General features: G+C 46.4%; 1 protein-coding gene across 2 annotated transcripts in view; it reads left to right on the top strand.

The window, feature by feature from the left end:
• The window catches only part of trmt1 (tRNA methyltransferase 1), a 40,587-nt gene that overhangs the window by 11,885 nt on the left and 4,822 nt on the right, over positions 1-23,880 (top strand). For both annotated transcript variants that reach the window (XM_063206087.1, XM_063206032.1), the window contains exons 8-15: positions 10,084-10,167; positions 10,634-10,703; positions 17,820-17,954; positions 18,134-18,219; positions 19,749-19,857; positions 21,081-21,157; positions 22,183-22,296; positions 23,265-23,382. In XM_063206087.1, the coding sequence (XP_063062157.1) occupies positions 10,084-10,167; positions 10,634-10,703; positions 17,820-17,954; positions 18,134-18,219; positions 19,749-19,857; positions 21,081-21,157; positions 22,183-22,296; positions 23,265-23,382 (793 nt within the window). The remainder of the gene's footprint in view (positions 1-10,083; positions 10,168-10,633; positions 10,704-17,819; positions 17,955-18,133; positions 18,220-19,748; positions 19,858-21,080; positions 21,158-22,182; positions 22,297-23,264; positions 23,383-23,880) is intronic.

The following is a 23,880-nucleotide window of genomic DNA, read 5'->3' as shown; positions in this document are numbered from 1 at the left end:
TATCATTTTCGTCTATGTGATTGCATTGCCCCGTTTAACAGTATAGCCAAATTAGGCATACTAATGCAAGTCTATGGTACAAAGTAAAACATCCTCAAATGTACTTATAAACCATTTTAAAATTAATGTAAAATTCACCAGAGTGTAAAACAGCAGTTTAATTCTGTCCAGTGATCACTTGTGACTTGATGCTAAAGATACCAGTTACTTCCAGTGATTATGCTAAGCTATGCTAATAATTCTGATCCAATGAATCTAAGAACTGAAAACACTGAGAAGAAAATGATATGCACATTCACGAATAATGTTGGGAAATACTGTAAATATGTGAAAAACAAAAAAGGGTGGTCTGTTCCATTTAGGGGGCTAAAACCCACTTACAATGGAGTTTTTATTTTTATCCACATGTTGCGTTTACACCTAAACAGGAGAAGAAGAAGAATCCACATTTTAAAATGGCAGTCTACGTGGAAACAGCACCTAAATTAATTACTAATTAAATTAAATTAATTACAAATTAATTTATGGGCATTAGCTGTGTTTGTACCACCTGACGTCTGAGCCCAAAAGAACGTCATTGACCCAAATACTGACCGGCCGAGGTGCATCAAGAAATTTGAATCAAGCTATTTGATTTGTCATTATGCATATTTGCACACTTAGACAGACCAATGGTATTGCGACTAACACTTTCGTCTAGTGAAGAGTCGTACAGTCGCCCCGTCTGGATTGGAGCACTAGCCTCAGGGTCACTAAACTGGAGCTCTGAGGCTATGTCTCAAATCACGCACTTGTGTCAGTGCACTGACAGTCAGTTTAGTGCATAGTGTCGTGGAAAAATTTGAGCACTATGCACTGTGCCCTCGCTGGAAGTGACGGCTGAGCATGGCATTAGCTCGCCAAAATATGAGTTGGTTACTGTTTACAATGCACAGCGTCTGGTGCTTGTGTTTCCATGTCCTTCACCCCAAAGGACAACAATCACACATACAATACTTAAGTTGGCATGAAAAGGTTGGTGTCCCATCAACATTACTTAAAGAATTTAGGAGACCAACTCTTTGACCAAACTCTTCTACCGAACTGAATGCCACATTTCCTCCGTGTCCTTGTCAACATGGCCGCCGTTTAGTGCGTGCAGTGTCCATCATTCAAGCACTGCATTTTTCCGCCATTGTTAGGGGATCATCCTGGCACTTTCAGTGCACTGGCTCAACTGAAATTTTCAGCGTGAGTGCCCTAGGCACTGAAAAACATTGCCCGAAGTGCACAAGTGTGTGATTTGAGACACAGCCTGAGTCTATGCCAAAGGTCAAAGTTAAGGTCAAGGCCTGTGGGGGTGACAGCCAAAACACACCCTGAATCCTACACTGTCTCACCGATGAGCCTAGCTGTTTTAAGAAGTAGTAATGAAATGAAATAACCATATGGCATAGGGCAGGGATGTCAACTCAGGCCTAGGGGGCAAATTTGATTAACTTACTACTCTAACAACAAATGGGGAAACACTTAAATGAAAAAAGTCACGTTCGTTTTATATAATTGTATTACACTTCTATACTCATGTACAGTATATATACAAGACATACTGTATATAGTACTATCTTTATTTTGTATTAGTAATAAACCTCTTACTAAGCAAACTCATACAACCTCTGCTCCCCCCTTCGTTGCTAGCTGTCGCCTCTTCCACTGTTAAGTACAATGCAGTGAGCCCTTATTTGGTTCAGATCCAGTTTGCCAGCTGATTAACCTGCGTTGACAGGCAACTGTCACCGTTCCACTCATCCACACTCGGCTAGGTCCATTCTCTCTCTTTCTCTCTTTCTCTCTCTCTCTCTCTCTCTCTCTCTCTCTCTCTCTCTCTCTCTCTCTCTCTCTCTCTGCCACCTGTATCTGTCTTTCTATAGCCTACAGCACCATGACTGGCATGAGCTGGCTTACAGAAGGGAAAAGCCTCCCCGGGCCATGCAGAGCCCCCACCGAGACACAGTCTGCTCCCTGTGGCTCAGGCACACACTTGCACACGCACACTCGTACGCTCGAGCACACTCACACACTCACTCACTCAATCCCTCAAAATCCCCCTCCTTAACTTCTTCTCCTTAAGGTGTCTCTCCTTCTTTCCCCTCTTGCCTTCCTGTTCTTAAAGGAGCACTTCTGGCCATTTCAATGTGCTGTTGTATTGCTCACGCTACACTTGACTTGTCAGTACCCGGTGACGCTGCAATTTTCGGCTCAGCCCTTTCCGAGATCTGAGCTATTCTAATGGGAGCAGATTTTGTTTATATTTTAAAAATTCTTAACATAGGCCTACTCCAAATATTTCCCCAAAAGGATGTTTCTGGGAATAAATAAAGATGTTAAAAAAAAAAAATGTAAACAAACACCTGCCCCCATTACAATGACCAGGATCTCAGAAAAGGCTGAAGTAAAAAAAAAATATATATATATATCTCATGTACTGACAAGTCCAGGGTAGTGTGAGCATTACAACTGCATGTTGAAATTGGCTGAACTTATCCTTTAACATCTTTCTTTTGGTGTTCTTGTACATTCACTTATACACAGACACTATTTCACCCAAGCAAAATTATTCTCCACCTCTTCCACCCAGGGCCTGTGTCTTTGTTTTGCGTACCATATTCCTTTTGGTTTGTGTGCTGTACCTCCATTAAAAGAGGGAAAAAAAAGAGAAATATCCACACACTTTTTTTTCTTTTCATATCCAGCACCCATCGCAACTATTGGTTCTGTTTCACTCAAGAAAGGCTGCCAGACGGCTAGCCCAAGGGGCTGGAATATAATCCGCGCATGCGCGAGTTCTGAGGTACACTTATATCAAAACTTCATCACGTGAGTATGCCGCGCTACTGTACACAGTATATAAGTCCCAGCGCGGCATACTTCGTCCTCTTTAATCCCTCACGCGATCTGATAAGGTACGAATTGATACTGGTAACGAGGTGCCTACTGGCAGTTAGCTGTCCGAGAGCTGGTGACTATTGTTGCCCCTCTCCAGGCTATCGTTATCAGGCTATTATCCCCACCTTATTAAGGTGTGCTATCGCCGCTTACAGTAACGGTGGCTTCTCCCTGTAGCTTGTGCTTTCGCATGTGAAGCTACTCTCGTGGAATCCCCGAGGCGCATATCCACCTGGAATTCAACTTGAGGTAAGTAATCTGTTGTTGTGGTTTGCTCTAGGGAGGAAAGACATTACAGAGACATCTCTCTAGCTATATCTCTAATGTTGCTACTGGCACCTTCGGCGCCGTTCAGTAGCTCACTGTGATTCTGCCGCCACTCTCCCTCTTCTATCGAGTTGCTTGCGTGCATGAACTCTCCTGCAGGACGGCCGCGACTCTTCCTCTGTCGAGGAAGTTACTCGCTGGGCTCGTTGGTTCCGCAGTGGAATAATTATCCTGTGTAACAAACTGCCGCCACTCTCCCTCTATCGAGTTGCTTGCGTGCATGTTATACTCCAGCTGCCTCATCTGACGTGATCTCGTGCTGCGCAACTCTCGGCACCGACAATCTCATTCTCGGTACCGGTGAGAGATCAACGCTGGTACCAGAATTCCACTTGAAATTCAACTTGAAATTCAACTTGAGGTAAGTAATCTGTTGTTGTGGTTTGCTCTAGGGAGGAAAGAGATTACAGAGACATCTCTCTAGCTAATCAACGCTGCCTGCCGCCGCTCTCCCTCTGTCGAAGGAGTTGCTTGCGAGCATGTTATAGGCTACTCCAGCAGCCTCACATGACGTGATCTCGTGCTGCGCAACTCTTGGTACCAACAATCTCATTCTCGGTACCGATGAGTGATCAACGCTGGTACCAGGGTCGGTACCTAGGGTGATTAGTGCTGCTACTGGAGTGTGAGACACTTAGTGCCCACCATCTCTTGCACCTCTGCTGGAACCATATCTGGTACCAGGCAGTAACAGTGCTATCAGGTTCATGCCTAAAGTCAAGGTGTGACTGAAATAATAATGATACTTAATGATGAAGTAATAATAATATTAATAATAACATTTATATATTTTAATATAGGTTAAAAAAAAAAAAAAAAAAAAAACGATGCCTGGATTCCAGAACTGTTTTAATTGCAACAGTAGAATGCCAGTGAAAGATGGACATACACTGTGTGTGACATGTCTGAGCCCTGATCATGCACTAGCTTTAAGGGCAGGGAGAGCGGTCTCCCCTTCTCATCACATACTCTACTGAGTAAGGTGATACACCATCCTCCCAGGCGTCCACGGACTCAGGTTCGATACCAGCTACTCAACCCTCTCCTCAGCAACTGTCTGAGACCTATGATGTTCTAGCAATAAAATGGCGTCTCTGGTGAAGGGGAATTTGTCCTTGGCATCCGGTCAACAGTGGTTGATGCACCAGCTGGCTGAGCGCCATACAGCACCACTAGGGCCTGGGCACCAGGCAGCCCCATTAGGGCCCGAGCACCAGGCTGCGCCATCAGGCACAGAGCGCCAGATGGCCCCTTCAGTGCAGCCTGCAAGGGTGTCACCACAGCAGCTGTCCCCACAAGGTGCTGATAATAGTGTGGAGCTGCTATGAGTGCAAGCATCCGATAACCTTGATGCTGGATACATAGATGGCTTAACATCTCCCCATCATTCTGATTTGAGCTCAGACCTCTTCCCCCGGACTTTGTCAGGGAAATGACGACTGTGTGGGAGCAACCAGAGGCGGCTACCCCTATGCGACAGTGGGCACAGTTTGCCAACATCCACGGAGCAGATAACGTTGGTTTTTGGCAACTATTTTGCGATGGATGACTATTGCTGCTCTCGTCCTCCCTCCTACAGCTCTTGTGGGGAAGGTGGCCCTGCCGCACGTTTTCTCCCACACTCAATTGGAGGTGTGGGAAATGTGTTCTCCCAGTTCTTGGGTTGTTTCAACGGTAAGGTTTGGTTACCGGCTACAGTTCAGGCGCCGCCCACCCATGTTCAAGGGTGTTCTTGTTTCTCATCAGCCAGACCCAGAGCGGCAGCTGGCCTTACAGAGGAGATAAATACTCTGTTAAGGAAAGGAGCAATAAGGGAGTTAAGTCGCAACGACCGGCGGAGTGGCTTTTATTCGAGCTACTTCCTAGTTCCGAAACTAGATGGTGGATTCCGTGCAATACTGGACCTAAGGCCACTAAACCAGTATTTACGCCCGTTGCATTTCAAATGCTGTCACTGACCCAAATCTGTCAATCGATTCAGTGCGGGGATTGGTTCACGAGTATAGGCTTCAGAGGTGCCTATTTCCACATTGCAGTCCACCCTGCTCATCACCAGTTTCTCCGATTGCGTTGGAGGACAGAACTTTCGAGTTCAACGTCCTTCCCTTCGGCCTATCCCATTCACAAAATACATGGACACAGCCTTGAGCCCGCTGTGTCAGAGGGGCGTCAGAGTCAATTATCTATCTCAATTACGACTGGTTAAAATGTTCCCAGTAGAGTCAGCAGGCAGGGCAGGACACAGCAATGGTAATGGAATACTTACAAATGTTGGGCCTGTCTCTCAATTCAGACAAGAGCCAACTGCCTCCCTCACAACAAATCACCTTCCTTGGAGTGAAACTGGACTCTGACGATGGTGGCATGTCTCTCGGATCAGGAGGTTATTGCCCTGAAACAATGCCGGTCACAGTTCATGGGACGGAGGAATGTGCATGCTCACCAGTGTCAGAGGCTGCTGGGCCTCATGGCTGCTGCATCCTAGGTGGTACGCCTTGGCCTTCTAGATATGGGTCCAGTGCAAAGTGGTACCTGCCCAAGTACACCCAGTACTGGACAGGGGAAAATCTGTCCCTCTGCCACCTGTGTGCCTATGAGCCCTCCAATAGTGGGCCATACCCCAGAATTTGTGCAGAGGTGTACGACTAGGCAGAATCTACCAGCGCAAAGTTCTGACCACAGACGCATCGCTGTCAGGCTGGAGGGCAGTCTTGAATGATGTAGGAGCCAGAGGAGTGTTGGAAAACTGTCCACATAAATATTCTCGAGTTGAGACTGATATATCTTGCCCTCCGGCACTTTTTGCCAGTACTCCAGAACAAGAGTGTCTTAATTCGAACAGACAACATGTCGGCCATAGCATATGTGACCGCCAGGGAGGCCTGAGGTCCCAGGCGTTACGCAACATGGCCCGGGAACTCCTCCTCTAAGCAGGCACTCGACTCCACTCGATCAGAGCAGTGCACCTGCCGGGCACTCTGAACACAGCAGCATACCTGCTGTCAAGGGGTAAGCCACACCCAAGTGAATGGCGATTGCACCCGGAAACAATGCATCTGATCTGGGTTTATTTTGGGAAGGCACACAGCAATCTTTTCGCCTCAAGGGAGTCGACCCACTGTCCACTCTGGTTTTCCTTAAACCAAGACGACGCACCACTGGGGGTGGACGATCTTCCCCCCTCTCTCCATGATTCCTGGAGAAGACCAGGAAGGAGAACCTGAGAGTTGTCTTAATGGCTCCATTTCGCCCCCATGTGCCATGGTTTGCAGAGATTCAGATCCTCCTCTCGAGTACCCCATGGCAACTCCCATTGCGCAAGGGGAGAGTTGTGGCACCTGACACCAGCCGCCCTAAATTTGTGGGTCTGGCTGTTAGAAGGGACACCCTCCTCGCTCGGGGGTTGTTATTCTCAGTTACAAGAACCTTGCAGTGTGCTAGGGCCCCATCGACAAGAGCTGTGTACTCTTAAAGATGGGCAGCCTTCAAAGCATGGTGCGAACAGTGGCATGAGTGCCCCCGGTCCTGCCCTCTAGCTTCAGTCCTGGAATTCTTGCAAAAGAAACTTGGTGAAGGCAAGTCCCCTTCAAAGCTAAAGGTTTTTCTCTCTGCAATATCCGCCTGCCATAAGCGAGTAGATGGCAAAACGCTTGGAGCTAATCCTCTGTCTATCCAATTCATGAGAGGAGCTCAAAGACTGCGCCCAAGGAGGCTTCAATCTGTGCCGCCATGGCAGTTCCACATTGTCCTCAGTGCTCTGGCGAAGCCCCCATTCGAGCCCGTTGGGAGTATCAACCTAAAATGGCTGTCTCAGAAGGCGATTTTTCTTCTCGCCATCACCTCAGCGAAGCGTATTGGAGAGCTACATGCGCTGTCCACTCATCCTGACTGCTTCCATGTTCAGCCAGAAGGCACCGGTGTGGTCCTACGCCCTAATACAGACTTTATGCCGAAGATTCTTTCAACACAGAATCTCAACTAGGCGATTGTGTTGGACTCCTACCGCCCTCCTAACTCTGAGCCACCTCATGGTCGCTCCTGAAGGGAGTCCTTTTACAAGAGGTTGCCCGGTGGCCTGCTGGGCTTCACCGTCGATCTTCACAAGGTTCTATAACCTCAACATGTTATCTCCCACATCCTTTGGGAATTCGGTTCTAAGCTTGTGACAGATGGTCACATATTCGACTGTGTTTAACTTGAGTTCTGTTAACCAGTCACTCTAGCCCTGTTGGCATGTGGACATTCAATAAGGGTCTTTGACTCTTGCATTGTCCAGTGTCTTTATTCAATTGTCGTATGGTTGTCCGCCGCGACGTTTGGGCATACATATTCCAGCCCCTTGGGCTAGCCGTCTGGCAGCCTTTCTTGAGTGAAACAGAACGTTGGGTTACGGATGTAACCTTGGTTCTGTGAAGGAAAGAAAGGCTGCCAGACTTCGTCGTCGCTCTGGACTTCGCGTTCAGGATTTTTATGAGGACGAAGTATGCCGCGCTGGGACTTATATACTGTGTACAGTAGCGCGGCATACTCACGTGATGAAGTTTTGATATAAGTGTACCTCAGAACTCGCGCATGCGCGGATTATATTCCAGCCCCTTGGGCTAGCCGTCTGGCAGCCTTTCTTTCCTTCACAGAACCAAGGTTACATCCGTAACCCAACGTTTTTTTATGTGCTCAAACAGCTTAGACTTTGTTGTAACGTACCTTCATACACAGTCTCCCACAAGCACCATTTTCCTTTTCGTATTCCACTTTAGGGCCTGATTCATTTATATTATCTTGTTTTCTCTTGTCTTCCTTTGGTTAACACATTTAGTTTGGTGTTTACTATCGTTCCCTCACTCAGGACGTCGTGCCATACATCCCTACAATCCTCCTCCTCCACACATGAAGAGCCTCTTTCTTTTCTTTCTAATTTTCCTTTGCTCCATCTCTTTTTTTGCGATGTCTGTATCCTTCCCTATCTCTCTCTAAGGAAAGAGAGAGCAACATGAACAGGAGAGATGGGTTTCTTTACCTCTTCCTCCCCCTTTCTCTGTCAGCTACCTTACTGTCTTTTGCTTTCTTTTTTACCTCCCATACCCTCTCTCTCTCTCTCTCTTTCTTTCTCTCTCTCTCTCTCTCTCTCTCTCTCTCTCTCTCTCTCTCTCTCTGCCTCTCTCTGTCTCTTTCTCTCTCACTCTCACTCTCTCTCTCTTACTCTCTGCCTCTCTCTGTCTCTTTCTCTTTCCTCTCAGTCCCTGGTGACTGCTTGTCACTGCATTGTCCCCCTGGGGACTGTTGAAGTCTAGAAAGAATATTTTATGCGTGCATGCGAGCGACTGTGTGTCTGCGACAGTAGACGTGTCTACTGAATCCGTACCGTAATAGTCCCTCTTTTGCAAGTGTGTTTTCCTCTCTTGTGAACACTCAGACATACTCTGCCAAGTGTTGACAAGTGCTGACAACAGAGCAGAGGAGAGGAGAGGAGACGAAGAAGAGAGCAGTAGAGAGGGGACGGGAGAGGAGAGGAGAGAAGAGAAGAGGAGACGAAGAAGAGAGGAGACGAGACGAAGAAGAGAGCAGGAGAGAGAGAGGGGGACAGGGGAGGAGAGGAGAGGAGAGGAGACGAAGAAGAGAGCAGTAGAGAGAGAGAGGAGAGGAGAGGAGAGGAGAGCAGTAGCGAGAGAGAGGGGACGGGAGAGGTGAGAGTGGGGACAGGAGAGGATGGGATGGGAGAGGAGAGGAGGAAAGGAGAAGAAGAAGAGAGCAGTAGGGAGGGGAGCGGAGACGAAGAAGAGAGCAGTAGGGAGAGGAGCGGAGACGAAGAAGAGAGCAGTAGGGAGAGGAGCGGAGACGAAGAAGAGAGCAGTAGGGAGAGGAGCGGAGACGAAGAAGAGAGCAGTAGGGAGAGGAGCGGAGACGAAGAAGAGAGCAGTAGGGAGAGGAGCGGAGACGAAGAAGAGAGCAGTAGGGAGAGGAGCGGAGACGAAGAAGAGAGCAGTAGGGAGAGGAGCGGAGACGAAGAAGAGAGCAGTAGGGAGAGGAGCGGAGACGAAGAAGAGAGCAGTAGGGAGAGGAGCGGAGACGAAGAAGAGAGCAGTAGGGAGGGGACGGGAGAGGAGAGAAGACGAGACGAGACGAGACGAAGAAGAGAGCAGCGGAGAGAGAATGGAGAGAGAGGAGAGGAGTCGAGACGAAGAAGAGAAGAGAGGAGAGGAAGAAGAGATGAGAGGAGAGGAGACGAGACGAAGAAGAGAGCAGAAGAGAGAGGAGAGTAGAGTAGAGTAGGGGAGTCGAAGAAAAGAGGAGAGGAGAGCAGTAGAGAGAGAGGGGACGGGAGAGGAGAGAGCGGGGACAGGAGAGGAGGGGATGGGATGGGAGAGGAGAGGAGAGCAGTAGAGAGGGGACGGGAGAGGAGAAGAGAGAAGAGGAGAGTAGAGGAGAAGAGAGGAGAGGAGAGTAGAGGAGAAGAGAGGAGAGGAGAGTAGAGGAGAGGAGAGGAGAGGAGAGGAGAGGAGAGGAGAAGCTCCTTAGAAAGACACTCAAGAGATTGTCTTGGAACTTATGAAGACAAGGCACACTATTGAGATGATGGCTATGGAAGTGTGTGTGTGTGTGTGTGTGTGTGTGTGTGTGTGTGTGTGTGTGTGTGTGTGTGTGTGTGTGTGTGTGTGTGTGTGTGTGTGTGTGTGTGTGTGTGTGTGTGTGTGTGTGTGTGTGTGTGTGTGTGTGTTTCTGTTGGAAGAAGAGAAACTTCTTAGAACGGTTCACCAGAGATTGTCTGGAACATACAAAACCCACTTCTATGATGATAACTGTGTGTGTGTGTGTGTGTGTGTGTGTGGGCAGTAAGCAGGCTCTGGTCTATCACTGCGCGGGATGCGGCTCCTTCCACCTCCAGAGGATGGGCAAGAAAACGGCCCACGGCAACAAGTGAGACACACACACACACACACACACGCACACATGCACACACACACACAGTTAGTACTTGAATATATGGGAGCAATTTGGTAGGTAATGAAGGCTCCCTTTTGGCTCATTGATGCATTTTTATTGTATGTCTCAATGTCTGTCTCTCTGTCTCTGTCTCTCTCTCTCTGTCTCTCTCACTTGGTCAATGATTTGGAGAAATGTGATGTTGACGTTTGGTGTGTGTGTGGGGGGGGGGTGTTGTGTGAGGTTGGAGAGAACGGGGAACTGATTATGAACATATGGGGGGGGGGTGTTGGTCTGGTTTTGGGCAGTGGCTGTACTGTGCTAATGTATGATGGCTGAATGTTGTTAATAAAAGGCTTTTTAAAGGTCTATCTCTCTTTCTCTCTCTCTCGCTCTCTCTCTCTCTCTCTCTCTCTCTCTCTCTCTCTCTCTCTCTCTCTCTCTCTCTCTCTCCCCCCAGTATGAAGTACTCGGCGTCCACTGGTCCTCCGGTAGGGCCCAGCTGTGAGCACTGTGGCCAGAGGCATCAGGTATCTACGCACTCTTCCCTTCTCTACCCTGTTCTCTACCTCTGCTCCCTTCCTTTCCCACAATCCAACTGCCCCCCCCTCCTCCTCCAATGCACACTTACCAGGTTACTGTGGCAATGTACTCTCCCCTATCTCGGTGAACTACATCTCGGCTGTACTGCATTCATCTACCTTTCTCTACTCCAGTACATTCCATAATACTTTTCATTTAATCTCCCCTATTGTAATACACACTATACAGTTTTTTTCTTTTTTTTGTAATCTACTCATCCCGATAAGTAGTAATCTTCTCTCCCTACTACTTCACTCCTAAGTTCCTCTATCGTCTATCCCAGTGATTCTCAAAGTGTGGTCTGAGGACCAATGGTGGTCCGCGACAGAGCTCAGGTGGTGGTCCACGAGGGGATTTCTACTTTTCCAAGACGAGCTAGCAGTAGGATATAGTTGTAACATAATTACAAAGCTAAACATAGCTTGAGTCTAATTTTCACCACAATAAGGCAGACTTGTCATGTGAATAAAAAGTAAGCGAAATAAGCAGTGTCAACCCTGAACATTTTTGGGGGGACAAGGTGGTCCTCGGTATGAAAAAGTTTGAGAAACATTGGTCTATCCTATCCTACGACCATGCGCGCCCTACCCCACAACATTACTCTCACCTGACCCTACATGTGTATCCTTGGCCACTTCACTGCTTAAAATCCATTCAGTCGGGTCTGGTCTGGAATTTTTGGTATGGACCGTGAGCAGGGCCGGATTAACACAAAGGCTAGAGAGGGTTGCACCCTAGTGAAAGCCCATTGGGAAACTCCTCCAGTGAAAGTGAAAGCCCATTGGGAAACTCCAACTCCCATTGTCATTGTGACACAGCACTCCACAGCACACAAGTGAACACTGCACACTGCACACAACGAAACTGCATTTATGCCTCACCCGTGCAAGGGGGCAGCCCTCAGTGGCGCCCCATGGGGAGCAGTGCGGTGGGACGGTACCATGCTCAGGGTACCTCAGTCATGGTGGAGGATGGGGGAGAGCACTGGTTGATTACTCCCCCCACCAACCTGGCGGGTCGAGAGTCGAACCGGCAACCTCTGGGATGCAAGTCTGACGCCCTAACCGCTCACCCACACCTGCCAGGGTCCCCCCCCTAGACTGTCCAAAAGTCAAAACTTGTGACACGATGTAATGTTGTGAAATAAAGCTGGAATGTCTAGTACAGTAACTGTACTAAGAGCTCTTTTCCAAAACGCTATATCCACCATTTTTGACTTTTTACATTTTAATATTGGAATTGACTGTTAAGAAGTCCTATCATCTATGTGTGAATTCTTGCCATTCAAATGTTTTGAGAACATACTTTTTAAACCTCTATAAAATGCATTTTGCAATGCAATTCAATGGAATATCCAATACAAAAATGTCAATTTCTCAACATTCTATAGAATGGATATATCTCATTTTGGAAAAGAGCTCTTATCTCGTTAATACTCATCTCTACAGCTGACAGACGTGTTATCCTTAATTCTTATCTTGCAATTGTAACGCTGTCTATGTCATTTCGTCATGAAAATTTGCCCTGCAGGGGGGCCCACTGCAACCTGTAGCCTCTGGGCTCAGCCCATCTTAATCCGGCCCTGACGGCGAGTCGCTGACCTGACTGAATCCCACTGCACTGAGGTGCTCTGGCTGTGTGTATGGACATTGTTGATGTTGTTTGTTTTGTTGAGAGTGAATTTGGCGTGACCTGGGGCCAATAACAGGTGGTGGTATGCATTGAGAGCACATGGCTCTATTCTCCATGAAACACACACACACGCGCGCGCGCGCGCGCGCGCGCGCGCACGCACGCACGCACGCACGCACGCACGCACGCACGCACGCACGCACGCACGCACGCACGCACGCACGCACGCACGCACGCACACACACACACACACACACACACACACACACACACACACACACACACACACACACACACACACACACACACACAGTCAAGATGAGACCTGCTCATGTGCTGATTTGTATCTGCCCAGTATTAGTGATGTGCTTAGTTGGCCCCTGCTGCCAAATCAAGTGCTTCCAATTGAGTGGCTCGCCACACACAATCCATCATGTGTGCACATTACCTTGCCTGGCAGAGGCGGACTGTCCATTAAGCAAACCTAGGCAATTGGCTAGGGCCCCGATCAAATCTGACCTCCATAGGGGCCCCAACTGTCACAGCAGTCGCTGTAATGGCACAAAAAAGTAGGCTTGATCTTAATTTGCCAAGTAAATTACTTGTAAAGTAATCAGAGATATACATGGGAGAAAACACTGAAATATTAGCAACACGCAGAATTGTAATTCAATATCATGACTCATGACAGCCCCATGTTCATATTTTGCCTAGGTCCCCAAAATGGCTAGATATGCCCCTGTTGCCTGGATGCCAGGCCAAACTTATTGACAGGGCAGGCAAACCTCTAGTTCCCATTAGTCTTACACACCACTGTGTAAACAACTGGCCAGAGGTAGAACTAAATTAAAGATCTACGAGTACCATCACAAATATGTGATTAGAATTTTGCCAAAATTTTGAGCTCTCATTATGATGTCATAAGGACTTAACGAGATTTTTAACATGGGCTTCTATGGGAGCTGTAGAGTGTTTGAGTAAAATTCTAGAAGAACTGGGGGAAAATTGAATGCATTTTTTTACTCTCAACTTTTTCCAAACAGGTTGGCAGGTTGACCAGACATTACATTGCATTGCATTGAACTTAGATGAAGATTTTTATCTAAAGCAACTTGCAGTTGTTTTGGTGTAGGGTATTGTTTTCAGTCCCTGGAGCCATGCGCCTTGCTCAAGGGCACTTGGAATCAGAGGGTTGTATGTTCTAATCCTCCCCAAGACTAGGGGTGTAAATCGCAGCCTCCATGACGATACGATACAGTATCGATTTCTGAAGCAGGGATTTGATTATTTTCGAATTCCCCATGATACAATTCGATTCGATTTTTTTCCAATTACTTTTCTACTTCTATTATGTTATGGAGCTAGGGCATTGGACAGGGGTCAGCGATTCGATTATTTTCGATACTTAAGAATGGCCCACGATACGATGCGATTCGATTAAATCGTCGGCCGTCGGATCGATGCATCGATACATTCCGATTATTCAGTGGCGTAACGACACAGCAATAGGCCCGTAAGCAACATTATCTGTGTGGGCCCCATATAAAGTACAACACGTGATAAAGGTCACATAAAGGAACATAAAATTGATCACAATAGTATTGATCACACATCACACACAGAAATATGGTGACAGCGCACCTTGAACGGAAATTTGATGACAGCGCATCACCACATAAACAAAAACATGCTGACGGCACACCATGCATGTCCATGAAAACACATTTGGTATACCGCTACACATCCACGAAAACACGTAGGCCTAGGTGACGGCAGACGTAGGCAGTAATCATAAAACCCCGAAAAAATCAGACGAGCCAAACCTCAGTGTATTTGAGTGCATTTAAAACGTTCACTTTACACCTGCAAAGTGACCACACAGACGCGCGACAGACCAATCCAGGAACCCACTAAAACTATAATAGTCCTCCTATGTTGCCAAAATGAAACTCAAGAGACTAATTGTTAGTCTTTCAGATAGATATGCAGTCATTGCTAGGCACAGTACTAATCATTCAAATACATTGACACTAGCTGCAAGCTTGTGTCTGAAATGTATGTGAAACATTCACGCAAATGCATAACTACAACCGATATCTTTTCAAGCACCACCCCTTCCTTCAACGAATGTGCAGTAGCCTACTCCTCTGTCGTTTTGGCATATCTGCATTGAAATGCCATATATGGAGATTTTCCAAAGTCTTCATGAAGACATGTAAAAGCAGAACATGACGAGCACAGGTACAGATTTAAAGCGCACGAAATTTGAAAAAAGATTGTTACAACATCCGAGTCCGTCTACATAGCGCAATAACATTTAGCCAAACACACTTCAAAACGGGCTTGTGACAACTTCAGGCTTGTGACAACAATCGCACCAGGCAAAATAAACCCAACTCATTATGCCACGGCCGGCAAAATTAATAACCAAATGTCCTTACCTTACCATAAAACGCTGTCTTGATCTCAGGGCTTCTCGCAATTATTCCACTTGACTTAAATCCACAGTTCAACACACGCACCGCGGCTAGCAAGCTGGATATGTGGCGTGCTAACATTGTTTTGCTTGTCCTTTCCCCTTTTCACGTCTGCATCAAGGCTGTCGGGGAAATGTCCCATATCAGTTGGGTGCTCCCTCGTCTGTGTTGAGCCGGCCAGGTTGTCATCTTCTGTAAACGAGCTGTCACTGTCAGAGTCAGACCCCCTGCTTCTAGCACAACAAGGGGGCTAGATACTTTCACAGCCCCCCTCTGTCCATAGTTCTCTTCTTGGTCGCAATCTTCACTGTAGCTAGCAGGAACAACGTCCACCTTTCCCTCTGCGGCTCTTTGAAAGGAGTTTATTTTCGGAAGTTTTTTCAGTTCTTCCAGCAGCTCCTCTTTCCATTTTGTTTTTTGAAATCCGCTCCGGTGCTTCTTTTTGTTATCCATCGTCGCCAACACATTGTTAAAGTTTAGATAATATGATCAGATTTCTTCTATGTCTAACACGATGTGACGTCTTGCACGTTGCACCAAAGTTCTTCCTGTATGCACGCACGTTACGTAGGCTACGTAACATGTTCAATCAGTTCATCATAACCCATAACCCATAATTCCAAGTCGTAATGTAAAAAAAGAAAAGACTCAAATACACCGTATTGTTAAGATATTTATTGCAGTTTGAAACATATTATATGACTGTATTTTTAAAGAACCGTCTAATGAACTAAACACAGTTATTAGCACAGTATTAATAGTAGCATGGCTTTGCCATTGGTGTCGTGTTTAAACGGCACACCATCATGTTGGACGGTGGCATCTGTTGTGATATAAATACGGTCCGGTCAACATCTGTTAATTAGAAGAGTTACAGGAGAATTTTCTGCGTGTGCAGAGACATTCTAGTCCCCAGTACCAATGGGGGCCCACTGGAGGCCCACTAGGCGTCCACAAAGGGGCCCCTGAGAACTCGTGGGCCCGTAAGCAACTGCAGTCCCTGCTTACCGATAGTTACGCCACTGCGATTATTATTTACACCCCCAGCCAAGGCTGACTCTAGACCGATTAGGCCAGTGGTTCCCAACCTTTTTCTTCCCATGTTTTGACCCATGTTTTTACCATTGTAAGCTTTGGTGACCCAACTGCGCGAGTGTCTGCACAAGAGGGAGTCACGATACCCTCTGTTTTCTGTGAAAACTCATTTTAGTTATTTTATTCCTCAATTCGTCTTAGGTCAAATATAGAATAAATGTTTAATGTAACACTTACATTTTGTTGCTTCTATGCATATATATGCATAAATGCTTTGTCGTTCATTCAACATGGGCTGTATATGGTACCCCTTAAAATCAGAAGGGCTTCGCGACCCCCTGCGGATCTCTGGTGACCCATAGGTTGGGTCCCGACCCATAGGTTGGGAACCACTGGATTAGGCCACAGCTGGCCAACAAGATGTTCTTCAATATAAAATTCAATGGCTTGCTTATGCTTACCACATAATTCATTCCCCTCTCTACTAAACTTCTTTTAATCTAGGTACTCAGCTGTTTTTGCTCAACATCCCTCAACTCATTAAAATGCAGTTGGTTTCATGGAAGCACTTTTTTTTAGTACAAAAGAGCTCTACAAATCAAGCTATTAGCACTGGAAATTAGCCATAGTATTACTTCTATATATTTTTTTTATCATCATTTATGCTCCAGGTCAGTGGTTCTCAAACTTTTTCAGACCAAGGACCGCTTTGTCCCCCCCAAAATGTTTAGGGACCACCTGTCAACTGAATTAACAGTTGACGAGTACTATTTAACACTGCTAATTTTAATGCGATTATTTACTTTTTAGTCACATTGATAAAAGCCTGTCTTATTGTGTTGAATATATGACTTCAGACATGTTTGGCTTTGTAATAATGTTACAAATATAGCCTTCTGCTGGAAAAGTAGAAATCCCCTCGCGGACCACCTGAGCTCTGTCACGGACCACTAGTGGTCCCCGGACCACACTTTGAGAATAACTGCTCTAGGTGTGAATCAGCCTAGTAGGTGCAAAGTAGGGTATTGGGGGAAAAATGTTTTGGAAAACGATACAAGTAGGCTATTGAACGTTAACAGGAGTTTTGAAGCAGTTGGCAACGTTTACAAAAAGCAAGTTATTGAATTTTAAAAAATGGCAGTGTTAACAGGGTTTTTAAAAAGAAGTATGAGGGTGTAGGTTGGCCTTAGAACAGCCGAGTTTTTATTAAGGCTCCGCTTCACTGGTATGAACACTTAATCCCCCACTCTCCCTCTCCTCGTTACATTCTTTCATCTTTTTCTCTCTCTCTCTCTCTCCACACTCTTCCTCTTTCCATCTCCCTTTCCCTCTTTCGCTTTACATGCTCCCTCTCTACCCTTCTCTTTTTTTGACCTATTCCCCTCTCTTTTTTGTCTACTTCACATTGCCTTTTCTTTTCTATACCTTTAATACTCTCTATCTACCTCTCTGTTCTTTTCCCCTTTCCCTCTCTTCTGTTCCTTCCTTCTCGTCTTGTTTCCTCCCTCCTTTGTATATTCTTGATACCCCCTCTATCTCCCCCTCCCTCCCTCTCTTTTTCTGTGTTTCTACTTTCATTCTCTCTCTCTCTCTCTCTCTCTCTCTCTCTCTCTCTCTCTCTCTCTCTCTCTCTCTCTCTCTCTCTCTCTCTCTCTCTCTCTCTCTCTCTCTCTCTCTCTCTCTCTCTCTCTCTCTCTCTCTCTCTCTCTCTCTCTCTGCTTTGCTTAAAAAATGATGATGTTTTGAAGGCTTTGTAAAAATCTGAATCTTTTGGTCCAATAAAGGACTTTTTAAACCTCTCTCTCTCTCATTCTACATTATCTCTCTCTTTCTCTCTCTCTCTCTCTGTCATTCTACATTCTCTCTCTCTTTCTCTTTCTCTCTCTCCCCCCCCCCCCCCCCCCACCCCCCCCTCCGCAGCTGGGCGGTCCCCTGTGGGCGGAGCCTCTTCATGACGTGGGCTTTGTGCGGAGGGTGCTGGACGCCGTCTCGGGAAACCCCACTCGCTTCGGCACCGCCAAGCGCATAGAGGGGGTACTCAGCATGGTCACGGAGGTACACACACACACACACACACACTCACTCACTCACTCACTCACTCACTCACTCACTCACTCACTCACTCACTCACTCACTCACTCACTCACTCACCCACTCACTCACAATGACGTGAATTGAAATGTGATGTGTAAATGTCCCCAGCCACATAATCTGTGTACATGTGTGTGTTTCAGGAGTTACCTGATGTTCCGCTCTACTACACGTTGGATCATCTGAGCAGCACTGTACACTGCAACACTCCACCCATGCTGTCGTTCAGGTAGATCAACACACACACACACTACACACTACCCATGCTGGACCCCATTTTTCAAAAGCATCGTTGCTAACCAGTTTGAAACTTATGGTACTAGGTTTCCAATGGGAAATTGCATTGCAACCGAGTACGTTGCTAACTTATTTAGCAACGATGTTGTCAAGAAACGCACCCCAGTTTAGGTACCTCAATACACACACACACACACACACACCTCCAGTCTTTCTTTCTTTCTTTCTACACACAAACCTTTTCCTCCGTCTTGTTGTTGCTGGATCTCAAATGATGCACTATCCGTTGTCTTGCTTTAAGACAAGTTATTATATGGTGTGACGTCATCGGTCGAATGCTCCATTCATTTCAACGGGGCTCCCCAACGTTCGCACGTCTGTTATTTTTCGATAACGGACGGGTTGGTCTATAACAGACCGCTGTCAATGGCAACAAGACTTTTCACTGCTAAAGCGACTTTTCAACAAGACTAATCAGCTGCTGTGATAGACAACACCTGTTGTCCTGGCTACCTAGCTGTTGCCTAGCGGTGTTCCACAACGGCACTGTTTTGTTTTGCGCAGCAACAATCTTAACATTAAATAGGCCTAAAGAAATGTCCCCGCCATGTTTGAATCATTTAAGTATATCCATATAATAAGCGGGTTAACTTTCGGCGAGTCGGTCGCTTTGTGGAATAGCAGCACTTCAGAGAGAACAAGACCCCTCCGCTCCGCGTCGGGGTCTAAAGATTCTCTCTGTCGTGCTGCTATTCCACGGTAGCGACCTTCTCGCCGAACGTTAACCCTTACTTAAAAGAGGGAGTATGTAGCTAAGCAAGTGAAAGTCAATGCGTCCGTGTAGCATGCTACAATGCTACACGGATCCATTGACTTTCACTAGCTTAGCAACATGCTCCCTCTTTTAACTTGTCTTAAGGCAAGACAACGCTTAACATGAAAAATAAGACACTTTACCACCTTAATAAACCCCAGCCAACGATTTTAACTGTATTAAACACCAAAATAGTGGCATACCTCTTTAATCACGCACTAAAACATAGTGCCCGAAGTGCACAAGAGCTAGCCAGGCTGTGCCCTCCTAGTGACGCAACACTTTCAGTGTTGCAACTAGTCAGGTCAAGAGCAATGCAAGTACTTTCCGAGTTCCCGAAAATACGGGAACTCCTCCCACTTTGTGGGTAAGCAAACAACCATAAGCAAACCAAGGGAGGCGGGTCAATCATGCCGTTTGGGAAATGTTAATAGTTGTTATGCTCTTGGTCAGACCAAGTCTTGAAGGGATTTGAACGTCGATGATAATCATTCTACACAAGTGCACCATTACATTACATTACATTACATTACATTGCATTTGGCAGACGCTTTATAACCAAAGCGACTTTCAAAAGAGGACATAATCAAGCCAACAACACAAGCAAATACAAAGTGCACAGGAGATATACAGAACAACAAGTGCAGTTGCAAAGAGGGGTTAGTTGCACCATCTGAGACACGGCATCTGTCTTGTTGTTGTTGCAGGTCGGCCCTGCTCCATGCAGGCTACAGGGTGTCCCTCTCTCACGCCTGCAAGAACACCATCAAGACGGACGCCCCGCCTGGTGTACTCTGGGACATCATGCGAGGCTGGGTATGTAACGCACGCACGCACGCACGCACGCACGCACGCACGCACAGACACAGACCTCCACTCTTGCTTTCTATTTCTTTCTTGCTTTCTCTCTTTTTTTTCTTTCCATTTATCTTTTTCTCTTAATTTTGTCTGTCACTCGTTCAAACTCACTGACTTGCTTTCTTTCAACACAGTCAATCGGCCACTCACTCACCCACGACATGTTTACTTACGCCTCAACTCGTACACTTATTCCCACTCTCGCTCTTTCTCTCTTACGCACGCACGCACGCACGCACGCACACCACACACACACACACACACACACACACACACACACACACACACACACACACACACACACACACACACACACACACACACACACACTATAAACTGACCCCATCCTTGCATCCTATTTCTGTCCCCTTCTCCTCTGGACACTGGGTCATCATGTCCCATATAGGAATGGGGCCAGGTCAGTATCATCCATAGCAAAGAGGAGGCATGCACCCAGGGTTGCCAGATGAGACCTAGAATTTTTTATTTAATTTCTATGGAAATAAATCGGCAGAATAACCTGCCAAAGTGCCATTTTTACCCGGCACCCAGGGTTGCCAGATGAGACCTAGAATTTTTTATTTAATTTCTATGGAAATAAATCGGCAGAATAACCTGCCAAAGTGCCATTTTTACCCGCAGACGGCCATCCTAAGCAGCCCAATTGGGCGGGAAACTGCCCAATCTGGCAACACTGCATGCACCTGTACTCAAAAGCACACTTGGCGTCAGTTTTATTTTTTCAGCAAAGCATTTTAGTATAAAAACATCCAAATATTGACCATTTTATTTTTACTATTTTTATTTTTGAGTTACAAAAAAGTGCTATAAAAACATCCAAACATTGTCAGCTTTTTTCCAAATGAAAAAACAACAACAAACAAACTTAAGCGAATGCTCATTTCGTTCATTGACTAAATGGGGTAAATGCACCTGGACTCAGTGTGCGGTCCGGGTCTAGGGCTTTCACACAATTCATTTCACCTCATTCATTTTTCATCAGAGGTGCCATTTTAAGAGCACAGCACTCCAGACCTCGTGGAGATGGACTTTCAACATTAAACACTGCTGTGTGTGTGTGTCCTCTCTCTCTCTCTCTCTCTCTCTCTCTCTCTCTCTCTCTCTCTCTCTCTCTCTCTCTCTCTCTCTCTCTCTCTCTGACTGTGTGTGTCCACCAACAGGAGAAGGCTAACCCAGTGAAGCGAGAGAGGTTGTCTGAGACCAGTCCGGCCTTCAAGATCCTCAACACAGAACCCACGTAGGTGGAGCACACACGCACCGCACCCGTTTCCTTTCAACTCCTGGAAGAGCTTTCAGTGTACAATTTTAAATTTTTCGGTAACACTTTAGAATAGCTACACCTAAAATGCTTTATAAACGCCTAATGAATAATGAACTAATTATCAACAAAACAAACAAATGTTTGTAAATGAGTCAGAAATACTATATTGACACGACACAGCAGCATCAGTCCTGGAAGTTTGTCCTCCAAAGACCAGAAGGCATGAAACCACTGGACATAGAAGTATTTGTCAGCCAAGCACGTAAAACTCATTCAGTAGATGTCGATTCACACTCCACTGGGCAGCCGTAGTTTGGTTCTTGCACATTTACAAACATTTGTTCATAACTACTACATAAATGTTGATAAAGTATATATAAAGCTTTTTAAGGGTAGTTATTCTGAACTGTTACCGATTTTTCTGAGCAAACTATCTTTCTCTCTCTGAGAAACGTGAGAGAGGGGGGGGATCGAGAGAACAGAACATTCATCTATCTGTCTCTCTACGCCCTTCTTTCTCCTCATCCTACTCTTTTTCTCTCCCTGTCCTGTCTTTCCCTCCATGTTTTTCTGTCTTATGTCTTCTTCTTGTGTACTCCCTTGCACACTTGCAAACATGCTTGGCCCTCTTTTCCTTTTCTCACACCATTATCTCTCCTTTTCCTCCTCTCTTCTTCCTCCTCCTCCTCCTCGTTCTCTTCCTTGCCCTCCTCCTCCTGCTCTCACTTCTCCTTCCCCTCCTCCTCCTCCTCCATGGGCTTTTGTTCCTCTTGTTCTTCCTACTCCCTCATCCTCCTCCTGCTCCTCCTCTTCCTCCTCCCATCTCTACTCTTCCTCATTCTCCTCCCCTTCCTCCATGGGCTTTGCTTCCTCCTGTCCCTCCTCTTCCTCCTCCTCCTCCTCCTCGTACCCATCTCTCCTCTTCCTCCTCCTTCTCTTCCTCCTCCTCCTCCTCCCCATCTCTCCTCTTCCTCTTCCTCTTCCTCCTCCTCCTCCTCCAGTGTGCAGGCCTGCTTCGATGTGAGGGAGGATGCCAACCCCCAGTCCCGCAAGAGGCACCTGGTGCGCTTCCAGGAGAACCCCCAGGCCAACTGGGGCCCCAAGGCCAAGGCTGGGTAAGACACTAAAGGGCCTTTTCACACCACAACAGGGATGGAAATAAGCACCCGTCCACCTGCCAATTACGGGTGAATTTCAGTGGTGACCGGTAAATTTTTCAACCCACCAGTCACTTTTACTGGTAAAAATGGCTAGTGACTGGTAGATTTTAAAATCTACCTGCCACAGTGACTGGTGGGGAAAAAATGTAAGTTCCACCCCTGCACCACACGTGCCGCCGTTGGCAGGACTGAAGCAATTTTTTACCACGCCAACACAACGGTAGTCGGGCGGTAGTGGCACGGGAGATAGCTCAGTGGGTGCTGCACGGCATTGGAAAATCCAACTCCAGTAGAATTTAAATGAATGGCAAAGTAGCAAAATAGCATTGGCCGTGGGGGGATTTTGAACTGGACTGGCCACGCACGCCGACGTGGTGGTGGTGGTGGTGGTAGTAGTAGTAGGCACACTGTCCCAGACTCGACGGAAAGACGGCTGTCTTCTCGCTGCCGTCACGTCACGCTGTGGTGTGTAACTGGCTAAATACAACGGAGCTTTACAGGGATTGATTGTGTATGTCACAAAGTGCCACCACTGGTGTGTCCCTCTGCTGTGCTTGTCCCTTGTCACTCCTGATAATGGAAAAAGGAGGCGCACACAAGACTTGTGTGAAAAACTGGAGTCTAAGGTTAACTGGAGAGACAGACGTTTCGGAGCTAGTCCATTCTCAATGTCTCCAGTAGACATTGAGAATGGACTAGCTCCGAAACGTCTGTCTCTTCAGTTAACCTTAGACTTCTGTTGTATATTTTCAGCTTCAATACACTTTTTCACACAAGTCTTGTGTGCGCCTCCTTTTTCCATTATCTTGAGTGATTACTACTTTTTGGGAGTGCTCGCACCAAGCAATACATGAGTATTAACGTTCAAGCCGCAGACGCCGACCTTTGTTGGTCTTTTGTCATTCCCTTGTCACTCCTCACAGGGGTGGTGGCATCTCAACGGAGCTGGAGGACAAGAGGAAGAAGTTCCAGGGCAAGAGGAAGAACGCCATCACCGACTCGGCCCAGCTCAAGAACTTCCCCTGCAAGAGGTTCAGGAAGGTGAGTGAAGTGAGGACATGATGGAGCTTGAAAGTGACGTCATATTAGGGCTGCACGATTATGGAAAAAAAATCATAATCACGATTATTTGGCTCAAAATCATAATCACGATTATAAATCACGATTATGGATTTTTGCTGATTTAAAAAAAAAAATGATAACAAAATGAAATATAATCAAGAATTAATTATATACAGGATGAGCAAAATAAAATGAACTGTAATATTTGTGTAAAAGGCAATAGCATGATACTTTGGTGAACAGATTTCTGTCCAGAAACACCTGTCTATCAGTATGTTCTGGCTTCAAGGAGGCTCTCGAAGGTCGGTCACTATTGCCACGATTAAATTCCGATTGAAATCACGATTTCGATATCACGATTTATCGCGATTTTCGATTATTTTCGATTAATTGTGCAGCCCTACGTCATATCCTCGGATTTCATGGGACCTCCGGACGTTTTACACACACACACACACACACACACACACACACACA

This window comes from Engraulis encrasicolus, chromosome 1 (assembly GCF_034702125.1).
Source record: "Engraulis encrasicolus isolate BLACKSEA-1 chromosome 1, IST_EnEncr_1.0, whole genome shotgun sequence".
In the NCBI taxonomy this organism is placed as follows: domain Eukaryota; kingdom Metazoa; phylum Chordata; class Actinopteri; order Clupeiformes; family Engraulidae; genus Engraulis; species Engraulis encrasicolus.
The sequence above is the reverse complement of the archived record's forward strand: the minus strand, read 5'-3'. Positions and strand labels throughout refer to the sequence as shown.